The sequence below is a fragment of the Canis lupus genome, chromosome 2, assembly GCF_003254725.2.
Source record: "Canis lupus dingo isolate Sandy chromosome 2, ASM325472v2, whole genome shotgun sequence".
NCBI lineage: Eukaryota > Metazoa > Chordata > Mammalia > Carnivora > Canidae > Canis > Canis lupus.
Genome location: NC_064244.1, coordinates 51,182,879 through 51,202,227, shown reverse-complemented (window position 1 = coordinate 51,202,227; position 19,349 = coordinate 51,182,879). Strand labels below are relative to the sequence as shown.

At 40.3% G+C, this 19,349-nt stretch overlaps 1 protein-coding gene across 13 annotated transcripts in view; it reads right to left on the bottom strand.

Annotated features, from left to right (window-relative positions):
• The window catches only part of MAST4 (microtubule associated serine/threonine kinase family member 4), a 544,916-nt gene that overhangs the window by 67,027 nt on the left and 458,540 nt on the right, over positions 1 to 19,349 (bottom strand). For all 13 annotated transcript variants that reach the window (XM_049103363.1, XM_049103372.1, XM_049103368.1 and 10 more), the window contains 2 exons: positions 8,061 to 8,130; positions 2,740 to 2,818 (listed from right to left, as the gene is read on the bottom strand). In XM_049103363.1, the coding sequence (XP_048959320.1) occupies positions 2,740 to 2,818; positions 8,061 to 8,130 (149 nt within the window). The remainder of the gene's footprint in view (positions 1 to 2,739; positions 2,819 to 8,060; positions 8,131 to 19,349) is intronic.

Here is a 19,349-nt window from a genome sequence, read left to right as displayed (position 1 = left end):
CAGGAGAGAAGCAGTAGTGATAAAAGGGAAGATAAAGAAATTAGCACATAAAAAAACAGAATTAAGAATCTGTACATAGGTCTCAGAGGAAACTCAATGTCTATGGTTCTACATCCAAGACTTCAAAACCGTAACACCCAGAAGTTTATTCATAAGTTTACAGTAATCCCTTTTGGTGGCACAGCATCAACTGAGCTGATGGAAAGCTCTTTAAAATATGTATTCAATCCACTTAGTGTGAATGTTGATTCAGACTGCTGAAGAAATATTAGTATGTTTGATTGCTAACCCAGTTGCTGCTGGGCTGTTGTGTCCTGTACAGGGATTGTGTTACCTTCCTAAAATATGAAAATTGTTTCCTAAACCCACTGGGCTCTAGAGTTTCACGTAAGGAATCAAGGGCCTGTACTTGCATAGAAATGACACCAAGCCCACCACAGGAGGGTTGGTTCCCTCTATGGAGGGAAGGACCAGAAAGGGCCTGGGTGGGAAGGGCTTTACTTGTGTCCTTAATATTTATTAAACAAAATAACGATTTATTTTAAAAACAGTAGGTAGCAAATGTAACAAAATGTTAGCAAGTATTGACTCTTGAGAGGAAAATTTTGTGATTATACCATGATATGTAGCCACAGAACTCAACTCCTTAAGTAAAGTGCCTCAGATTTACTGATGGGGAATATAGCAAAATGCACAACGCCAGGGTTAGTAAGTGTTATGACCTTAACACTACTGAGTAAGGGAGGAGGCAAGGAGCTCCTTGGGGGAGAGAGTCTCTCTCATCTCAGTTGGAACAAGCGAGGTACAAATAGGCAGAGGGTGGATACCATATCTAAGTGACAAAGGATGGGTTTATGGCACTGGGGACAACTGTCGGCCAGCAAAATGGCCCCAGGGACTCAGAAGGTACCAAATGGGGTCCACAAAGGATGATGATATTGGACAACAGAAAAATATGAGGTAAGGGTTTTTAGCAGAGATCAGGGACTCACTTAGTGGAGTGAAAATCTGAAGAATTCTTAAATTTCAGAAAGTACCCTTGTTTTTCTTTTTGGTCAGTTTTAGCATTGATTTTCACACTGGAGTTATCCACGTTTTCAAGAGAGCTAAAATCAACCAGTGACCAGTGATGGTTCTGGACACAGAATCCCAGGGTGACTTCACAGTTATTTAGTGATGGTTTTATCTGCTGAAGCCATTCATGAGTTTGAAGCATCCTCTCTTGATGGGAGGTTTCTGTGTCACTGAAACTACTCAGGACTGTCAGGACACTTCACCAAAAGTATCAAAATGGACAATAAAGTCACATACCACAACAAAATGGAATAGAGGATAGGGAAATAAATGACCTCTCCTCAATAAAATACAAAGGAGATGGTAAAAATAATCCAGCACATTTTAATAAGGCAGTATATTAAAGGTGCTCCAGAAAACTCACATTGTGTTGGATCTGGGATCCTGGAAACACATAATATAAGGCAGTGATGATGCCAGTTAGTTTATAAATTTAATTACAGTGTCCTTTCTTTTTTAAAAAAATTTATTTGAGAGAGAGAGAGAGAGAGTGAGTAGGCAGGGAAAGAGAAAATCTCTAGCAGACTCCCTGCTGAGGGAGGAGCCTGACCCAGGGCTCAATCCCATGATCCTGAGATCCTGAGATTGTGGCCTGAGCCAAAATCAAGAGCTGCATGCTTAACCTACTGGGCCACCCAAGCACCTCAATTGTTGTGTCTTTTCAATGCAAGTACTATTAAGTGGCTGAATCTAGATGCTTAGCACGGGGCTGAGGTCTGTGAAAAACCAGCACCAACACCACAACAAAACAATGGATGCACAACCCTATACAATAAAACACAGATTTTGACAAAATGAAGATGGAAATGTACCAGAAAGAAATCTGAAATCATGAGGTCCACATTCCTGGCTTGTTCAAGGGCATTTGGACCATTTCATTAGGTATGTATTGAACACCTACAACATGCCTGGTCTTTCTTAATGACCACCAGCTTCTGAAGCTCTGCAGAGACAGATATCCCACAATATCACTAATTTAAACTGAGAAAGCATCTATCTAACTTACTGAATCGTTTCCATTAATTGCTAGGGCTCTTGTTGAAATGTTACGGTTTGGGGCAAGAGTATCCTTTTTTCTATTCTATTTTCATGGTTTCATCTTGTCTCTTTGTCTTAACTTACTACTAAATTCTTTTTAATCTCTCCTTCAAAAAATTTCTTACCTAGAAGGTACAAATTTAAGGCTTGCCATTTTTTTTTCTTCGAAGGAGAAAAACAAAGAAACAAAACAACAAAAACAAACAAACAAAAAAACCCTGCATCTAAGCCACGCAAGGAAAAAAGAAAAGACCTAGGCCATCAAAGTTTAATGGTGTTTTCAGTACTGATATCACTGGTGTGGAACCAAAGCAATAAAACCAGATTGCATTTCCCTCTCCCCCACCCCAACTACACCAAATGGCATTAAAACGAAAGCTCCCAATCTCCTCCAAACTTGTGATCCTGGGACTTAACTCAATTTATGCACCATAGTTTAAAAGCCTGCAGCCAAAAGAGTATGTCCTTTTTCCCTTTGTCAGCTCCTCTTGTGATGGGTCACCTGTTCAGAGCAGCAGACATGCAGAAGTGACCTCCTCTGTCCTACCAAGAGACACCCAGAGCCAACACCTCCTGTGCGAGAGAGACCTGTGGTTGTGAGCAAGAGGACAACAGTTAGGCACTTACGGAGACTGTGGAGCTGGGTGTGTTTGTCCCATAGCCAGAGGAGGGGAGAGAAGCCAAGGACCAGCGGCGTCCATCAGTCCTGTGGAGAGGGGGAGATGAGCGTTGGCCAGTGCTGGGGTATTGTTACACGGGAACCCCAGGGAAACCGAGTATTTTTAGTCAAACGAATGATACAGATACGGTCAGTGAAGATGTGGGAATGCTCAGCAAAGGCCAGAGTAAACAAACATTATACAGCAGGTTGACTTTTATTTAAACTGAATCAATACACCCAAACAAGTAGAAAGTGAATGGGTTGATCCATACTATTGATCTCTCACTAACGCACTTTGACAAAATGAATACCAGGGATAATTACAATGGTCACACTCAGCAGATTCAAATGAATAAAAACAGAAAGGGAGGAGGAAAAATACTCATATCTGGAAGCTGGTAACAGAGGCCATGGGTCTTTGGCAAAGCCTGAGATCCAGCAAGGTACAAGCCCCTATGGGGACTTGGATTACCCCCTAAGGACTCTACTTATTTTCAAGGGAACAGTCCTACTCATCACATCCCAGGGAAGGGATTGAGGGGGCTCAGGACTGGTTTAAGCCTCAAGAAGCAAAAAAACCTTTCACGTCAAAAAAGTGACTGACCTTATATTCAGACTCTCTGAAGAGTTACTATCTTCCTACATGATCTGGCTGCCTCAAGTGTTGCAACAAAAGCCCCTTGCAGAGGTTGTGAGGATGCAGCCCAGCTCTGACCCATGACAGCAGGGGCAGAATGAACATTCTCCACTAGGGGCAGAAGCTAATGCAAAGAGTACAACTGTGTACCTCAGTCAAAGAGGCCAAACTGTCAGGAGTCCTTGAAGAAAGTGGTTGTCTCTCCAAATGGTCAAAGGAGAGCCTCCGGGAGGGGATTCTGGTTATGAATTAGAGGCTTACAAGGATCTCAGATGATTTAATGAAGCAGTAGAGACAATACTGTTGCCAGGGAACACCAGAAAACAACTTTCTGAAACCTCTGGCATCCCAGAGTCATTATTTATTCTATTTTAAGTAAGACTGTGACTTCCAAATCATATACCACCACGAAAACAAACGGATGCACATTTGCCAAGAGAAAAACAGGAAAATCACATTATAAAGGCCCACACTGCCTTCTGTAGATGGAGCATTGTATGTAGACTTTTTGTAACATATGATTGTATGAATTTACCAAGTGGGAAATAAGATGGGGCCAAATTTACCACAGACACATTCACAGGAAGTCGAAGTCAGAGGATTCAACAGCACTAGACTTCAATCTGAGAAATGTCACGATTAGATGTTTATGTAAAACAAAACAAAACAAAAAACAACAACAAAAAAAAAACAACTGATACTTGAGACTAAGTTACAGTCAAGGGAAAATATAATCACAGGCTACCATGGATGTTGCCTCCAAAAAACGCAAATGGTCTACAAAGACAAAATGGAAAAATTCAAGTGGACAAATCACAGAAATACAATGTTAAAATTTTAGTAAAATTTACCTGTCATTTCTGTGACCATGATTGGAGTACAATTGAATCAAGTATGTTTTTTTTTTTTTAAAAGAAGCAAAATAAAATGTTTGTAAATATACCAGATACAAGGAATGGGAGCAATTAAGTCATATGTCCTTAAAAGATGTTTTTAGACAACTAAAAATGTTAAAGATTGAAGAAGAAAATACTTGTAAAACCATGCTTCTGAAGACATCAATTAAATGGACACAAGTTGGTCATATTTATTTCAATAGGTTATTGAAGACTTAAAACTTCATGTTGTACTTTATATTTTAAACACTTCCAATTTTTTGAAGTTAAAAAAAAAAGGATACGATTTTTAAAAGGATTATTCAGTCCATTTAATAGCAATTATCAGAAACTAGTCTCTGGAAATAGCATGGGCACAATTTCCCCCATCGTGATTTTGTTTTGTGATTCATTAACTCTCCTTTCCCTCAGGTATCAATGAATATATTTCAGATGAATGAACAATTCCAAGAAAAGACATGTTCTTATTAGTTTTGAAACATAAATTACATTTGCCTACTCTGGAAAACACACAACTAGAAGAAGTTTAAACAAGAATGTGCAGTCATAGACCAGAAATAATTTATGTCTCAGGAAGTTCCACAAGTTCTCCATGTCTATTGACTCAAATGGAGCACAAAGGACCATTGCATTTTCATTACCATGACGACAGCACATCAGAAGTTACTATATATGCTATATATACACAGTACTTAAGAGAGAGCATGCCCTTTTTTTTTTAAGAAAGCTATCACACACAAGTGCAATTTGGATCCTGCCAACTGTGTTGTCTTCTCTTTGCAGTAGCTACCAATAAAATGTTATATCGAAGACACTATATTCTAGCCAAAGCAGCAAGGCTTTTTTGAAGAGTGATTTTTTTCTTTTTTTTTTTTTTTTTTTTTTGGCGGTAGAAATCTCTTAGTGTTAAACTGAGTAAAAAGGTAAGAAGAGAAAAACATCTGATGGGAACATGGAATACAAAAAGTTTTGCAAAAAAAAAAAAAACCACATCATTTCAACACTATTCACAAAAATTTACACCGATTAACACGGTGCACAACAAAGAATGAAAAGTTCCAATACGAACCTACCTATTATAGCTATAATAAAGAAGCAGCAGATTTATTTACTTGTTTAGTTGTGATAGTCCCCTGGAGGGAACATTTCACATTCTGGTTGATACTGGAACCTGCTGAACTATGCCAAGTACTCAACAAGTGTCTAGTGACCTGAACTTAGCAGGCAAGTCTGTTCTAGTAATTTGCTTGTGGAAATACATTCGGAGATTTACCCTGGTAAGGAACAATGAGGCCACTGGGCAACACCTATGGCGTGTATTCAGGTCTCTATATTTCCAAACGGAAGTGAAAGCAGTATGTAATGTGTGAACTCCAACAACTTCCCGGAAAGGCCAAGGAAAAAAAGGTTAATTCTGTAATTAGATGGACTGTAAATCAGTACTATAGTTATTAGCAAAGTAAAAATATGTTTCCTTGCTCCTGACAAAATTTACTATGCTACAATGCTCATTTTCATCCCTTTTAACTTAGTAAAAAATTATAGGGGATGTCTACTGGGGGAGTATTATCATATGGTCTAAGTAAAATGAAAAAACATTAATAAGCCTGATCTTTATCCCTTCATTCAAGAATAATTTTAAAAACAGTGCAGTCTCTTCTGTATTGGCTAAATATACAAAATAATAACATGTGAGAGTCTCAAAATGGTATCACTTCTTAAAGGCTCGAAAACGCATACTGAATGGAAGGGAATGGGGACCCCACAAGTGGTGAATAAAAATCAACTTCAAAGTGGAAGAGAGAGACACCAGATGTTAAATAAAAATACATCAATTTGAGTTTTTATAGCAAAGACAGAGTTCTGTTTACCTGAATACAAGTTTTAAAAGATGATTGCTCATGTCCCTATCTAAATTAATATTTTTTGAAGAGTGTGGAGGGAGTTCCATCTGGAAATTCATGCAAAATGAACTAGAGGTCTCCTGTGATAATCTTCTGTCATGGTCTATGGTTTATTTGTCAAAAATTAACATGCCTGGGTGTTGCTTATTTTTTTAAACAGCAGAGAAACCAGATTCATCTATCCTCCAGTCTCCCACTTAATTATCAGATTCTCTTCATTTTTATAAATCTGGCAGGATTAAGAAACTATGATTCCTCTCATGTTCAAATGCACACTGTAATGAGATTTGCATTTTTCTTATTACTTAAAGTAATTAAGCACATTCTCTTAAGAGATGTGTTTTAAAGACTATGGTAGGTTCTTGTTTATTAGTTTTTATAAGATTTTTTCCCTCCTACTTAGAGGAGTAGCACTGTCACGAATTAATATTAACTGGGCAAACACAGGCTTTGCGGTACCAGTTAATTTTCACATTTTCTTTATGGTGCTTGGAACAAGTTGCTAAAAGAATAAAAGTTGGAACTGGGGCAAGAGTCAGGGTGGAGGTTTCAAGTTCCTTAGAGAGCCTGTCTTACTGCTCTGGTGTCCTGCCCACGGTGGAAGACTGGTACCTTTCACACACAGGCACTTACCTTACGGAGGGGGATGTGTAACGTTTACAAGGGAATTCTAATTATAGAGAGTTCTGAAAATACTGCCAACAGGTCCTTTTCTTCGGATTTTGTAATGTAAATGCATTGCATGCTGACAATAGCACTGGGGACACTGTAGGTTTTGCTGGCTGGTAAATGTGTTAAAACAAATCTTTTTTTTTTTTTTTTTTAACTACACATGTCTTTATTAAGTGCGAAGTTAATCCATGTCAAGTTACGTCTCTGAGGAAAATAAGCAAATATGCTGGACACACAGACCAAAAACTGAATTTATCTTGCATATTCAGAGATCTCGCTGGAAGGGCATTTTGTTTTCTATATGTTTTTCCTGGGCAGGAGAGGCCAGGGTATATGTGTGGGAGGGGTGATAGAGCCTTGGAAGGTGACGGATGGAATCTAACAAAGTGAAGTACACTGATCCCAAATACGGAACACAGAAAACATGGCTGTGTAAACTTCTCTCACTTGGGGAAGTTACTGAAGAAGATCCAGAACTGACAAGGTGTGATGTTACATCACAGGTCTACGATCCTCCAAACAAGACGTCTTTGCGGCTCAATGACCCAGACAGAACACATGTATCTTTGACACTTGGTACCAAATTCTAACTAAGATATGAAGAGAAATCATAAATTATCATTTAGTCCATGCATGGCTTTATCTCAAGGGGGTCCCTAAATTGGTGGCTTTATGCTCTCAATTAAAGAGGCATCTTAGAGTTTATACCCTGTGATTTCAAGAAAGGCTGTTAAAAAAAAAATCAACCAACCTCTTTCAAAAACAACAAAAACAGTAGCATCACAACACAGAGATGAGTCAAGTCCTTGTAATGTGAGCTCAGAGAGTTCAGTAAAAATCTGTTGAATATCAAGTGTGTATAAGGTACCGCACTATGAAAAAAAAAAGCCAACAGTCATTTCTCACCCTCACTGGGAGCACATCATCCAGGGAAGACCCAAGAGAGGTGCACGTAACTTTAACACGAGTGAGAAATCATTATCAAACTGTTAAAGTGGTGTTGTGTGGTGGTCTAGAGCTATCTCTGGGCAGGAAGCCCCAGAGAAGGTCATCTCTGAGGATGGGCAGGATCTCACAGGCAGAAGGCGGGGGAATGGGGGGAAATGAGGAAGAGGAGGCTCGGGAGATGTGATTCTCTATGTAACATTCTACTAATTCCATTCACAGGAAGTCCTTACCTCCGTGCAAATGAGAAATGGGCTGAGGCACTGGGGGAGAAATTTCTTGGGCTATCTTGAGGGCTATTTCCTGTAAAGAGAAAGAAGGGAAAAAGGAATCATAACATGATTTGGCTTTTATATCATTATCACATCCAGAATCATCTCCTTGCTAGTGATGCATTTCTGTACATCCTCATCCAATGTCCATCTCTTTAAAAATGTTTCAGTTTTGCAGGGAGCAGGGGCAGGGGTAGGGCTGGGGGGAATGGGCAGGGGAAGGGGTGTGAGTCCCAGCACAACGGGTTGTGTGTGCAAGATACATGAATAAGCACACCCATCTATCACCAAGCAGCAGTCTTCCAGAGATTAATAACCCTAATATTTCAGCCCTATAGAATATCGTATATACAAATGTTCTGCTTCTTAGTCTTCTGGATGTTAACCCTTTCAACAACTGGACAGATGTGGAAGTATATGCTCCACCTGGTGGTGGTGGTGGTGGCGGCGGCGGCGCTTTCTGCTTAGCATTTTTGTTTCACGAAAACTGAGTCCATGTCTGAGCCCTCAAAAATAAATCCTTGTATTCCAGAGTACGTATTTTAGAGGCAGAAATGTGTCAGTATTAGTCATAAAATACTGGGAACCCAGCAGTTTGGACCCATTTCTCAAATGACCCAGATCGATGGCCCAAGGGGCCCAGCCGGATTAGCCCCCATAGATATTTTTCTTGAACGGTCCCCCTGCTTCTAGGCATCTGGACTGTGAGTGGCCAGGCAGGCTTTAAAGCCACCAGCACACAAAGGCTGGCAGAGGGTGTTTCCCTCGAATCCTGCCGAGGCGGGTGAGTGCAGCCCGCCGACTGGAAGGCCTGGAAGGAGCGCAGCTCCTAGGGGGCTCGTTACTTTCTCCATCAGAACATGCAACCTGCTGCTGATCATTGAGAGAGCTTGGCAGGCAGCTGGTGGGGGGCAGCTCAGGACACTGCAGACCACCCGGCTTCCCTCTGCATGTTTAATTAGCTCGGCGGAATTATCTGAGGCCCCAGAGAGAACCGTAGCTGGTTTAAATAAAGAGGTGAGGAAAGGCGGCCAACCGAAATCGTGTACATTCCTGAAACATGGAAAACAGATTAGGAAGATACGTTTAATCCCTAACGGTCAGCCAGCTCCCACATTACTGATGTCACGATGGAAGTGACAGCTGTAGTCAGGCACGAGGAACACAAGATCGCACATTCGAGTCAGTCCCTCGTGGTAAACAATTTACCCCTGGTGCACAAAAAGAACAGACTCCCCCACGAAAGAGGGTAAGTGTAGTGTTATCTTGAGGACTCTGGACTGGGTACGTCTCGACGGACGTTTTTCAATTACCTTAAGGTTGCAAATTTTATAGTGATGTCTTCAACAGATGCCATTAACTTTATGACAGCACAATTAAAGCCATTTGACTAGGAGGTACCGAAAAGCCTATTTCTTTATGGACAATCTAGAAGCATCTCCCCCTCTGCTGCAATGAAATTTATCCTGTCTTTGCATCTGTTATTCCTTGGGTCCCTGGAGAAATGGATTCCATTTTTGCCATCCAGGAATCCAGGACTCTTTTTGTCCATTTAACTACACGGCTAAATTAAGTTCCGTCAACTCTTCTCAACAACCTTCATCTCCACTCCCCATCCCCCTCCTGCCTCTTCCCAATTTAGCTTACATATCACTCTTCATGGCCTTAAAAGATTTTGGAAAAACTCAAGATGGCTAAAAACTTTTGTTTCCTGAAGGGAAAATGAATCTAATGCCAGAAATCTTAGTGTAGATTTTGTCTGTTTGGAAAAAAAATGTTCACTTTGCTCACACCCCATACAGAGCAAACGATCAGTGAGTTATTAGGAGAAACAAAACAATTGATTGTTGGAAGCCAAGGTATGAGAGGTTTAACAATCCCTGTGGCCCAATTCACTGAGAATAAATAATGAAATCAATGTAACTGGGCACCCAGTTCTTAGCCCCATGTTCTTCATAAAGTGACCACTGTATCTGCAGATCATAATGAGATGAACTGGAATGAGAGCTTAGTAAATATTTTTAAGAATCTAAAGAAGGGGAAAACAAGGAGTTAACTTAAAATCCTTTTCACTTTTAGAGGTTTCAATGACTGGTCCTCAGGAAGCCATGTAACATCTTATAGCACATGGCAACCCATCACTTGAAGATGAACATGCACAGACAGAGATATACAAGAGTGAGGTGAGTTCAACTCTGCTTTTAATAATAATTTTTTAAAAAAATCAAGACTGCCATTAACCATTTCTCATCTCTTGTGTTTTGCCTCACCATTTTGTGCTGCCCTTCTAAGTCCATCAATTGAAAATGTTCATTTTCTTCTCATTGACTCCTACCTTGCTAGAAAATCAAACGCAAATTCCCACATTTCTAACTTCAAGACTACAGAGCCATCTGCATAATCTCGCTACTAACAGATCTTTCTTCCTGTTTCATGGCAGATCGAGAGCTGGTTTAAATGCCAATGTGTGTACACACGTACCCCCCCCACACACACACACTATCCTAAAGGCTCTTAAATCTAGTAGGATGTTAGAGAAAATGATGGTGATCTGAACTAGAATACCTGATAATTCATTAAAGGCAACAGACTATACCTTAACCTGAGGACAGCTGAGCAAGCCCAAGAGAAGAAATGAAAAAGGCTGAGGCAGGGGACAGAAACAACCCAAACAGAGGAGGGCAACACAGTAGAGATAGATATCCTGGCAGTAGGGGATTCAGACCGATAAAGCCAATACGTTGTGTACTGTGTTTATTGGTATTAACCCAGGGAGGGCCTTAACACATCAGTGGGCAAGAGAGAGATGCTGGAGATTTCCACCTGGCATGATTGTGTTGGGTGGACAGATGAGTGGCCAAACAGAAGTGTAGGAGCTTAAATAAGGATGTGAAAGGCCAACAGAAAACATATTTTGGTGAGCAAACCAAGCATAGTTGGTGATGGACTAGAAATGAAGTGATGAAAATATTATGGATGCAAGTGACCAACATTTCCAGCATGGGCAGGCTATGGGCAGCTGACAACCCATCGTGGGAGAATGACTGCCTGTGGTTGGGGAGTTTCAAGAGAGACGTGGAATGGTTGTAATAGGATATGAAAAGGGGGAAAAAAAAGGATATGAAAAGGGTAGATGAGTATTCTGTAGATTTTTGGGTTATTACAGAATATTTCTCAATTTTCCTTAGGGAGGAGTAACAAGATTAGGAGATTAGATAGGTGGGAGTTAACCTTTGTTTCTGTTTTTGTTTTGTTTTGTTTTTTTTTTGGAGACAGAAGGGGAGAGGGAGAGGGAGAGAGAGAATCTTAAGCAGGCTCCAACAGCACGGAGCCTGACTCCTAGGCTCTATCCCAGGAACCTGAGATCGTGACCTGAGCTGAAGTCAAGAGTCAGATGCTTAACCAACAGAGTCACTAATGCAGCCCATCTTGGAAAGATGTGTTCTGATTTGAAATAAAAGCTGATTTCTATGTTACGTACTCAGTCTCCGAAGCCATAGGGACACATTTTGTTATACAGTGAGCAAAATACCGCTCCTTTAGAACAGAGTGAATTAAAAAGCACATCTTCTATGTGTAACCTTAACTTGGGAAGTGATGGCCAGGCTGCCGAGGACATGCAGAGCGAGTCCCCAGGATGAGAAAGCAAGACGGGACTGAAAGCAGAGTCCTATACATGACCTTCACTCCTCACAGCACTGCTCTCCGAATTCATCCACCCATCTGCAAAGCAATACCTGAGAGACTCTCAAATGAAAACTGGTGCCAGTGAATTCTCTGCCCATATGTGCAGCACTTGCTTATAACTCAAATCCTGCTGCTCCCCGGGATTTGCTGGCTCTTGGATGTTCGAGTGCTAGGACACTTTATAGAGTGCTGTTATCACCACTGATGTTTTGACCCGGTAAAGGAAACCTTCCTTGTGGTCAGACATTTGGTAGGTAATTAACTCCAGGATCCCAGGGGTGGGGCGGGGGCAGCGCGGGGGGTGGGGGGGGGGTGGGGAGGGGGAGGACCAGCACAGCCAATACACAGGAAATATAACAAAATGGGACTTGACCTAATGGCTGTGCACAGGGTGCCTCATTTTAGAGGCAGTTATGGTTAAGAAAGTGATTTCCAGATTAATTAAATTGTTTGATTGCTTTGTAATTAGGTTGGAGAAGTCCTGCGTCTCTACCACAGAGAAACAAGCAGCAAATCTTTTTAAAAGGCATATGCTATACCCACTACAGATTATTAATGTGCTTTTAATAGCTGTCTGTTCACAAAATGAGAGTTTCTGCTCGTCTTGATTTTCTACCAGGACTGAGGGAATCCAAGAAGTAATGAGAATTGTCATCTCACACTCCGGGTGGATCCAAGAGTAAGGCCCCATCTGAATCCTCTTTGTCATTACTTGACGATCAGCTTAAATGACTCGTGGTGCTTTATGCTGTAATGATCAGTAGTATGCTTCTTCCCGCTTTGTAGGAGATTCTCAGCAACACTGCCACCACAGCTTTGGACTTGAGGACCAAATCGCAAAGAATCAAACCTGGCATCGCCTTCCAAGGTAAATGCCAGCAGACCCGCCGGGCATTAGAACAGTTCTGCGGGAGCCTCAAGCTGAGTGAACTTGCAAAAAACAGTAGTTCCTATCACCTGAGAACTCGGACTCTCAGCTAATAGAGAAAAGTTTACCAGACCCAGCGAATATAAGTTAAAAAGTCTTCCTTTCACTTAGACAGCTGTTTCAGCAACTGGCTCCTCTCCAAATACAATGGTGGAATATTAATTAAAGCTGGGCAACTGTTGAGACTCTTTAAGTGGCCACCGAAAAACCTTGTGGGCCTTCAGAGGCATTGTCTCTGGGCAGGCTGTGAAGCGTCCCCAGCAGGCCAATGAACAGAAGTAGGCTCATCTGCCTGGGGTTTCAAGTAAATAAAGGATTATGGACAAGGAACCATACAGTTTTCATAAAATCTGGGCTCTCTGACCTATTTGAGTTTCCCATCCCTTACTGTTTATTGATCCTTCTGCACTCAAGGACCAGTCCTATCATCTGACCGACTTAACTCATTCAACACATTATTTATCAATCTATCAATTTAAAAATTGATAGATCAATTTAAAAATTCTGTTACAGTTTTTATTACTGCACGTGACAGCAGATGACATTCTTCCTCACTCAGATTTAGTGCCAACAGAATGAATAATCCTGATCTGTTTCAGACACTCAAACTACTCGAGAGTGCTAGTGAAGGGTTTGCAGAGAAGGAAAATTCTACAGGCTAAACACTGAAGATTGAGTACTGATAACTTCTATCATTCTGTCTCCTGTCACCATAGGTAAGACTCAATAGAACTTAACAACATGTTCCCTGTTCCTTTTCTCTCCTCTTGTTGCTCCTCCTCCTCAATGCTGGTGAGGGATAAGCTCTCGTAGTACATGTTGATACACAGGAAGTGTATTTTGAATTTTCAGTGCCTAGCTTAGTCCCTATAATATACAAAACTAGAAACATATTTTTCCCCCAAACCCAGTAATTATGTATTAAGTTCTTTTTAGGCACGGAGCTTTGAGCTACCTATTACAACAGATTAAGTGGTGAATATGACCCAGAGAGCTAAAAATCTGACAGAGGCAGCTAAATCTAGACATCCTCCAGCTCTAGACTCATCTTGCAAAACCAATTCTGGATCCAAATTCATGTGAAAAAGAGATTTCCTTAAACCAAAGCCCTTGAATGTATCAAGATTACTTACTAAAAAATGAACTCTCAATGACAATACCAGATGGAGAATGTACTGTGTCACAAAAGGCTCTCAACAATACAAATAATGCTTTCTAAGGAATGACTGATGAGGTTGGAGGGTGGAAAACATGTAGGGAGTAAAAAAGAGATTCAATAATAGGTCAATTTCTATGTCGTAAGACTGTCGCAGATGCCTATTGTCTCCATTCCACGAGGCTGTTCCTCTGGAATTTGTGTACTCTATTTGAAAAGCTGTGGCATTGACACGAATCCCTTGGAGATGCGTTATAATGGGTTCCTGAGAATGTTTTAGCTTTTCATTGACCCTTCCCTTATTACTCTGAATTGATGTCACAGCTCAAGGTGATCCCACGTAAAGACTGGTGAATGTCAAGAGTGATGAAGAAAGTTGATTTTTAGTTGTATATTTTCCTCCCATCTATAGTCATCCATCTTCCCAGAGTAGAGAAGAGATTATCTGTAGTCTTTGTTTAAAGTTACTGAGTAGCATTTGTGAGGTCAAGGAAGATGAATTAAGGACATAGCTATCGTAACTGGTATTCGTAGTTCTCATGCAATTTTCTGAAACTTGACGTATTCCTTCATCTTAGATAATTAATTACTATCTGAATCAGGATAAAAAACTGAGTTAAAGAATGTAATCGGAGGTGTGCATATTTTTTGTCTGTCATACATGAAGGGATTTCAATTCTTTAACGTAATTAGGTCCAAAGAATTTCCCTTTTTACCTAGAAGAGGGGAGGGTGCTATCAGGAAATTGGTTCTTCTCAGACTCTTTGCTTCAACTGCTTAGTAATTTCTAGTCAAAGAGGAAGCATTTAAATGACACGGTGCACATCCATGTACTTTGCTAACTATGATCAAAATATATTCTCTATTATCAACTTTTTCTTTCAGTTCTTCATAGTTAAAAAAATACATATTTGATTTAAGGTGGTCCCATTCAACAAATACTAAAGGTTCCTTTGGCTGCTAGTAACCAGGAATTCTATCTGAAGGAAGCAAAATATGTCTATTTGTTCTTTTAAGAGTTACCTAATCATTTACAGTTTCTAACCCCAGAAACAGGTTCAGACTTAAAAGAATCAGACATTCAGTTCTATTGCTTCATTATAAAATAATATGCAACGTGCCAAGAATCTAACAATTCAGAATTGTGACTCTCAGTTCCCATAAACCATACCGATGTTGGAAATTCCCTGGCCCTGAGACCTTGCCCTAATATTTTTTCTTTCATTCTTCTTTCATGTCCTGAGATCAATAAACAGTTCTCATCTGGAGTGCATAAGACAATCACTTGGGAAGCTTTAAAAATGCTGATATCCAGGCCGTCACACACCCTTTTTTAAGTGAAGTGATTGTAACATGCTGCCAGGACTGAGAACCATGACCTTAGAATTCGCTTGTATACACTATAAATCAAATCCAAAACTTTCATTTGTCCTTTAGGATTCTTAACCGGGAAGTGTTGGATTTTTTTTTTCACTTCCCTGTATAATGCAACTTCCCTCCTTGTCTCAGGTACAATAGTTCAATGTCCCTTTTACAAATTCACTTCATGTAACCTCCAAGTATTGTCAAAACAGGACTAACACTTGAAATTCCTTTGCTCTCAATCCAAAGAGCATCCTACCTACCATGTGAACATTCTGGAAATCCCACTTGCCCACAGATGTCTTCTGGGTTAATAAAAAAAAATTTTATACTTTCTCTACCCAAATCCTACTGCTACCCTCCTCTACACTCACTTCATGATTTCCACAATTTCTCCCTTCTTTTCAGACATGAACACGTCCCAAGCTTAGCTGTGTATCATTCCTATGTTCCTAGATGAAGACTAAAAGTCTCTGTAAAAGAAAATAAATAAATAAATAAATAAATAAATAAATAAATAAATATCTCTGTAAAAGGAAAAAATAGGTAACACCCCCCCCATTCATTGACCATAATCTTGTTTACACTTTCACTATCAAGTTTAATCTTTTGACTATTAGACGTTAAATGTCAGTTTTAATTTCAATCATCACCTAACATTTTATGAGTAAGGTATTTGCCTTAAGACTGTGTATCGCATGCTTTCATTTTCTCATAGCACAAAGCTCAATGTTTAGTTCATGTAACATTGGAACTTTAAAAATTATTAGCATAGTGAAAAATCAATACATGGGGCCTCAATGCAACACATGATTATCAGGAACAAAAATTAGATGACTCTAATTATTCTAATCCTTCCTTCTTACAGAAAGCAGGATTTGGGGGCACCTGGTGGCTCAGTTGGTTAAGTGTCTGCCTTCAGCTCAGGTCATGATCTCAGGGTACTGGGATCAAGCCCCACATCAGGCTCCCCATTCTGTGGGGAGCTTCTCCCTCTTCCTCTGCCCCTCCCCTGTTTTTGCTCACTCGCGCATTCTCTATCAAAGAAAAAAAATCTTAACAACAACAACAATAACAACAACAACCAAGATCTGGGAGGCGCCTGGGTGGCTTGGTCGGTTAAGTGTTCAACTCTTGGTTTCAGCTCAGGTCATGATCTCATATGTACTGAATGAATTAATCAGTCAGATAGGAGTAGTCCTTGGGTGAGGAAGGATCAATAAACAGTAAAGGACGGGAAACCCAAATAGGTCTGAGAGCCCAGATTTTATGAAAACTGTGTGGTTCCTTGTCCATAATATCATGATATCAAGCCCTATGCAGGGCCCAATGCTCAGAACAGAGTCTGCTTGAGATTCTATCTCTCCCTCTCTCCTCCCCTCCCTTCTGACAGGAGCATGCGCATATGCGCTCTCTCTCAAAATAAATAAATATATCTTAAAAAATTTTAAAAACAAACAAACAAACATGATTTGGCTTTTTCCATGATAGAGATGGAAGCATTTGGATGCTTATTCTATTTATGTTCTATACATGTATCCATGGTATTTTTAGCATACAATCCTAAATTGCTGATGGGTGGGGTGAGGGGAGTTTGCTTCAAACCATATACAACCCTGAAAGTCTCTATGCACAAATACCAGCTTTTAGAAAAATCACTAACTTCAAAAGCCACAGTTATTAATCATGTGTTGAACCCTTTAGGTATGTTGATGGGTACTAATGTAGGGAACCAAGTTGTGATTACTCTTCTTAACAGCAAGACCAGGTCTCTGTGGCCCTTTGAACGAAAAATTAGGTACATAACAGGTACAAATTTTGGTATATTAAATTATGTGACAAATACTTACCTAAATTCAATACCAGAAATTGTAAAACTACTAGAAGAAAACAGTGAAAAAAGCTCCTCGACATTAGTTTGGCAACAATTTTTGGAGTGGGACATCGAAGGTGCACACAAGAAAATAAAAAAGAAAGAAGTAGTACTTTTTAAAAAAAGTTTTATTTATTTATTCATGAGAGACACACACAGAGAGAGGCAGAGACATAGGCTGAGGGAGAAGCAGGCTCCCTGTGGGGAATCTGATGTGGGACTCGATCTGAGGACCTCGGGATCACTCCCTGAGCCAAAGGCAGACACTCAACCACTGAGCCACCCAGGTGCCCCTATGTTCAACTTTCTAAAAAGCTTTTACAAAGCAAAAGAAACAGCACAACAAAAAGGTAACCTACCAAATGGAAGAAAATATCTGTAAACCATCTATCTGATAAGAGATTAGTATCTAAAATACATAAGGATCTTATACAACTTGATAACAAAAAACACAGTCCAATTCAAAGATGTGCCAATACCTTAGACACTTTTCCATGATAGTGGCCAACAGACACATGAAAAAATGCTCAACATCACTCATGATCAGGGAAACACAAATCAAAATCATAATGAGATGTCTCTTCACATCTATCACATCTATCAGAATAATTATAAGCAAAAAGACAAGAGACAGCAAGTGTTGGCAAGGATGTGGGAAAAAAGAAATCTTTGAGCACAAGTGGTGGGAATGTAAACTGGGGCAGCAACTGCTATGGAAAACAGGACGAAGTTTCCTCAAAAAATTAAAAACAGAAGTATCATATGAGCCAAAAATTCCTCCTCTGGGTCCTCATCCAAAGATCAGGAAATCACCACCTCAAAAAGATATCTGCACCCCATGTTCACTGTAGCATTACTTACAACAGTCAACGTATGGTAACAACCCAAGTGTCCACTGATGAATGAGCAAACTGTGGGGTACACATAAAGGAATATTGTTTACTGCAACAACATAGATGGCCTTAAGGGCATTATGCTAAGTGAAATAAGCCACAGAAAGACAGACACTGTATATTCTCACATATATGTGGAGTCTACAGATCTTGAATTCCTAAGAACAGAGAGCAGAATGGTGCTGTCAGGGCCTGGGGGAAATGGTGAGATGTTGTTCAAAAGGTACATTTCGTAGGTACAAGATAAGTAAATTCTGACAATTTAATGTATAATTTATGACTCTAACTAACATATATATTACATACTTGAAAGTTTGGGGAATAGATCTTAAATGTTACCACCACATACACAAAAAATGATAATTATGGGAGGAGATGAAGGTATCAACTAACCTTACTGTGGCATTTTACAAAGTGTACATGTATCAAGTCATCCCATTGAACACCTTACATAGGTTATAGATCAACAATGTCTCCATAAAAAACAAACGAAGTCTCCATAAACCTTGGGGGGGAAAAGCCAATATATGCTGGTACTTCATTAGATCCATTAAGTCTACGATAATTGATACTGGGGGTGGGGGCTTCCTTCAAGTGATATTGGTGGTGTGATAGAGGAAATGGGCTACTGACCATTCTGGAGACTGTGCCTGAAACTACAGCTCTGTGTTCTAGAGCACCTGAGGGGCTGGAAACAGCCAATCATGGCCAAGCATGACTACAAGGAAGACCAGTGCTTAGCAGCTCCATAGGAAAATAGTGAGGTGCTTACCATGACAGAACCTTGGTAGCCTTTGGGGAAAGTCAGAGGAGTCAGACCATCCCTGCACAACGTTCTCTTATCCATCAGGCAAGGAAGAAAGACGGAACAGAATGTGACAAGATACTGCACTCATGTGGCATGAACAAACGAGGAAGCCACGAATTCAGAAGAGGGATGGACGGCCGCACGGAGGCGACGTCTGATCTGAACCTCCAGGGAAAATGGGAGATGAAAGATTGAAAGGACAGGCAGCCCCGGTGGCGCAGTGGTTTAGTGCCGCCTGCAGCCCGGGGTGTGATCCTGGAGACCCGGGATCGAGTCCCACGTCAGGCTCCCTGCATGGAGCCTGCTTCTCTCTCTGCCTGTGTCTCTGCCTCTCTTTTGCTCTCTCTGAATGAATGAATGAATGAATGAATGAATAAATAAATAAATAAATCTTAAAAAAAAAAAAAGAAAGATTGAAAGGAGACTTTTGAAGCAGAGGAAACTGAACCAGCAGAAGGACAGAGCACCGAAAGAGAACAGCGTATTTTTACATACTTTACTTTTGTTACAAAGCAACTAGGTACACATGGTTAAACAAAACAA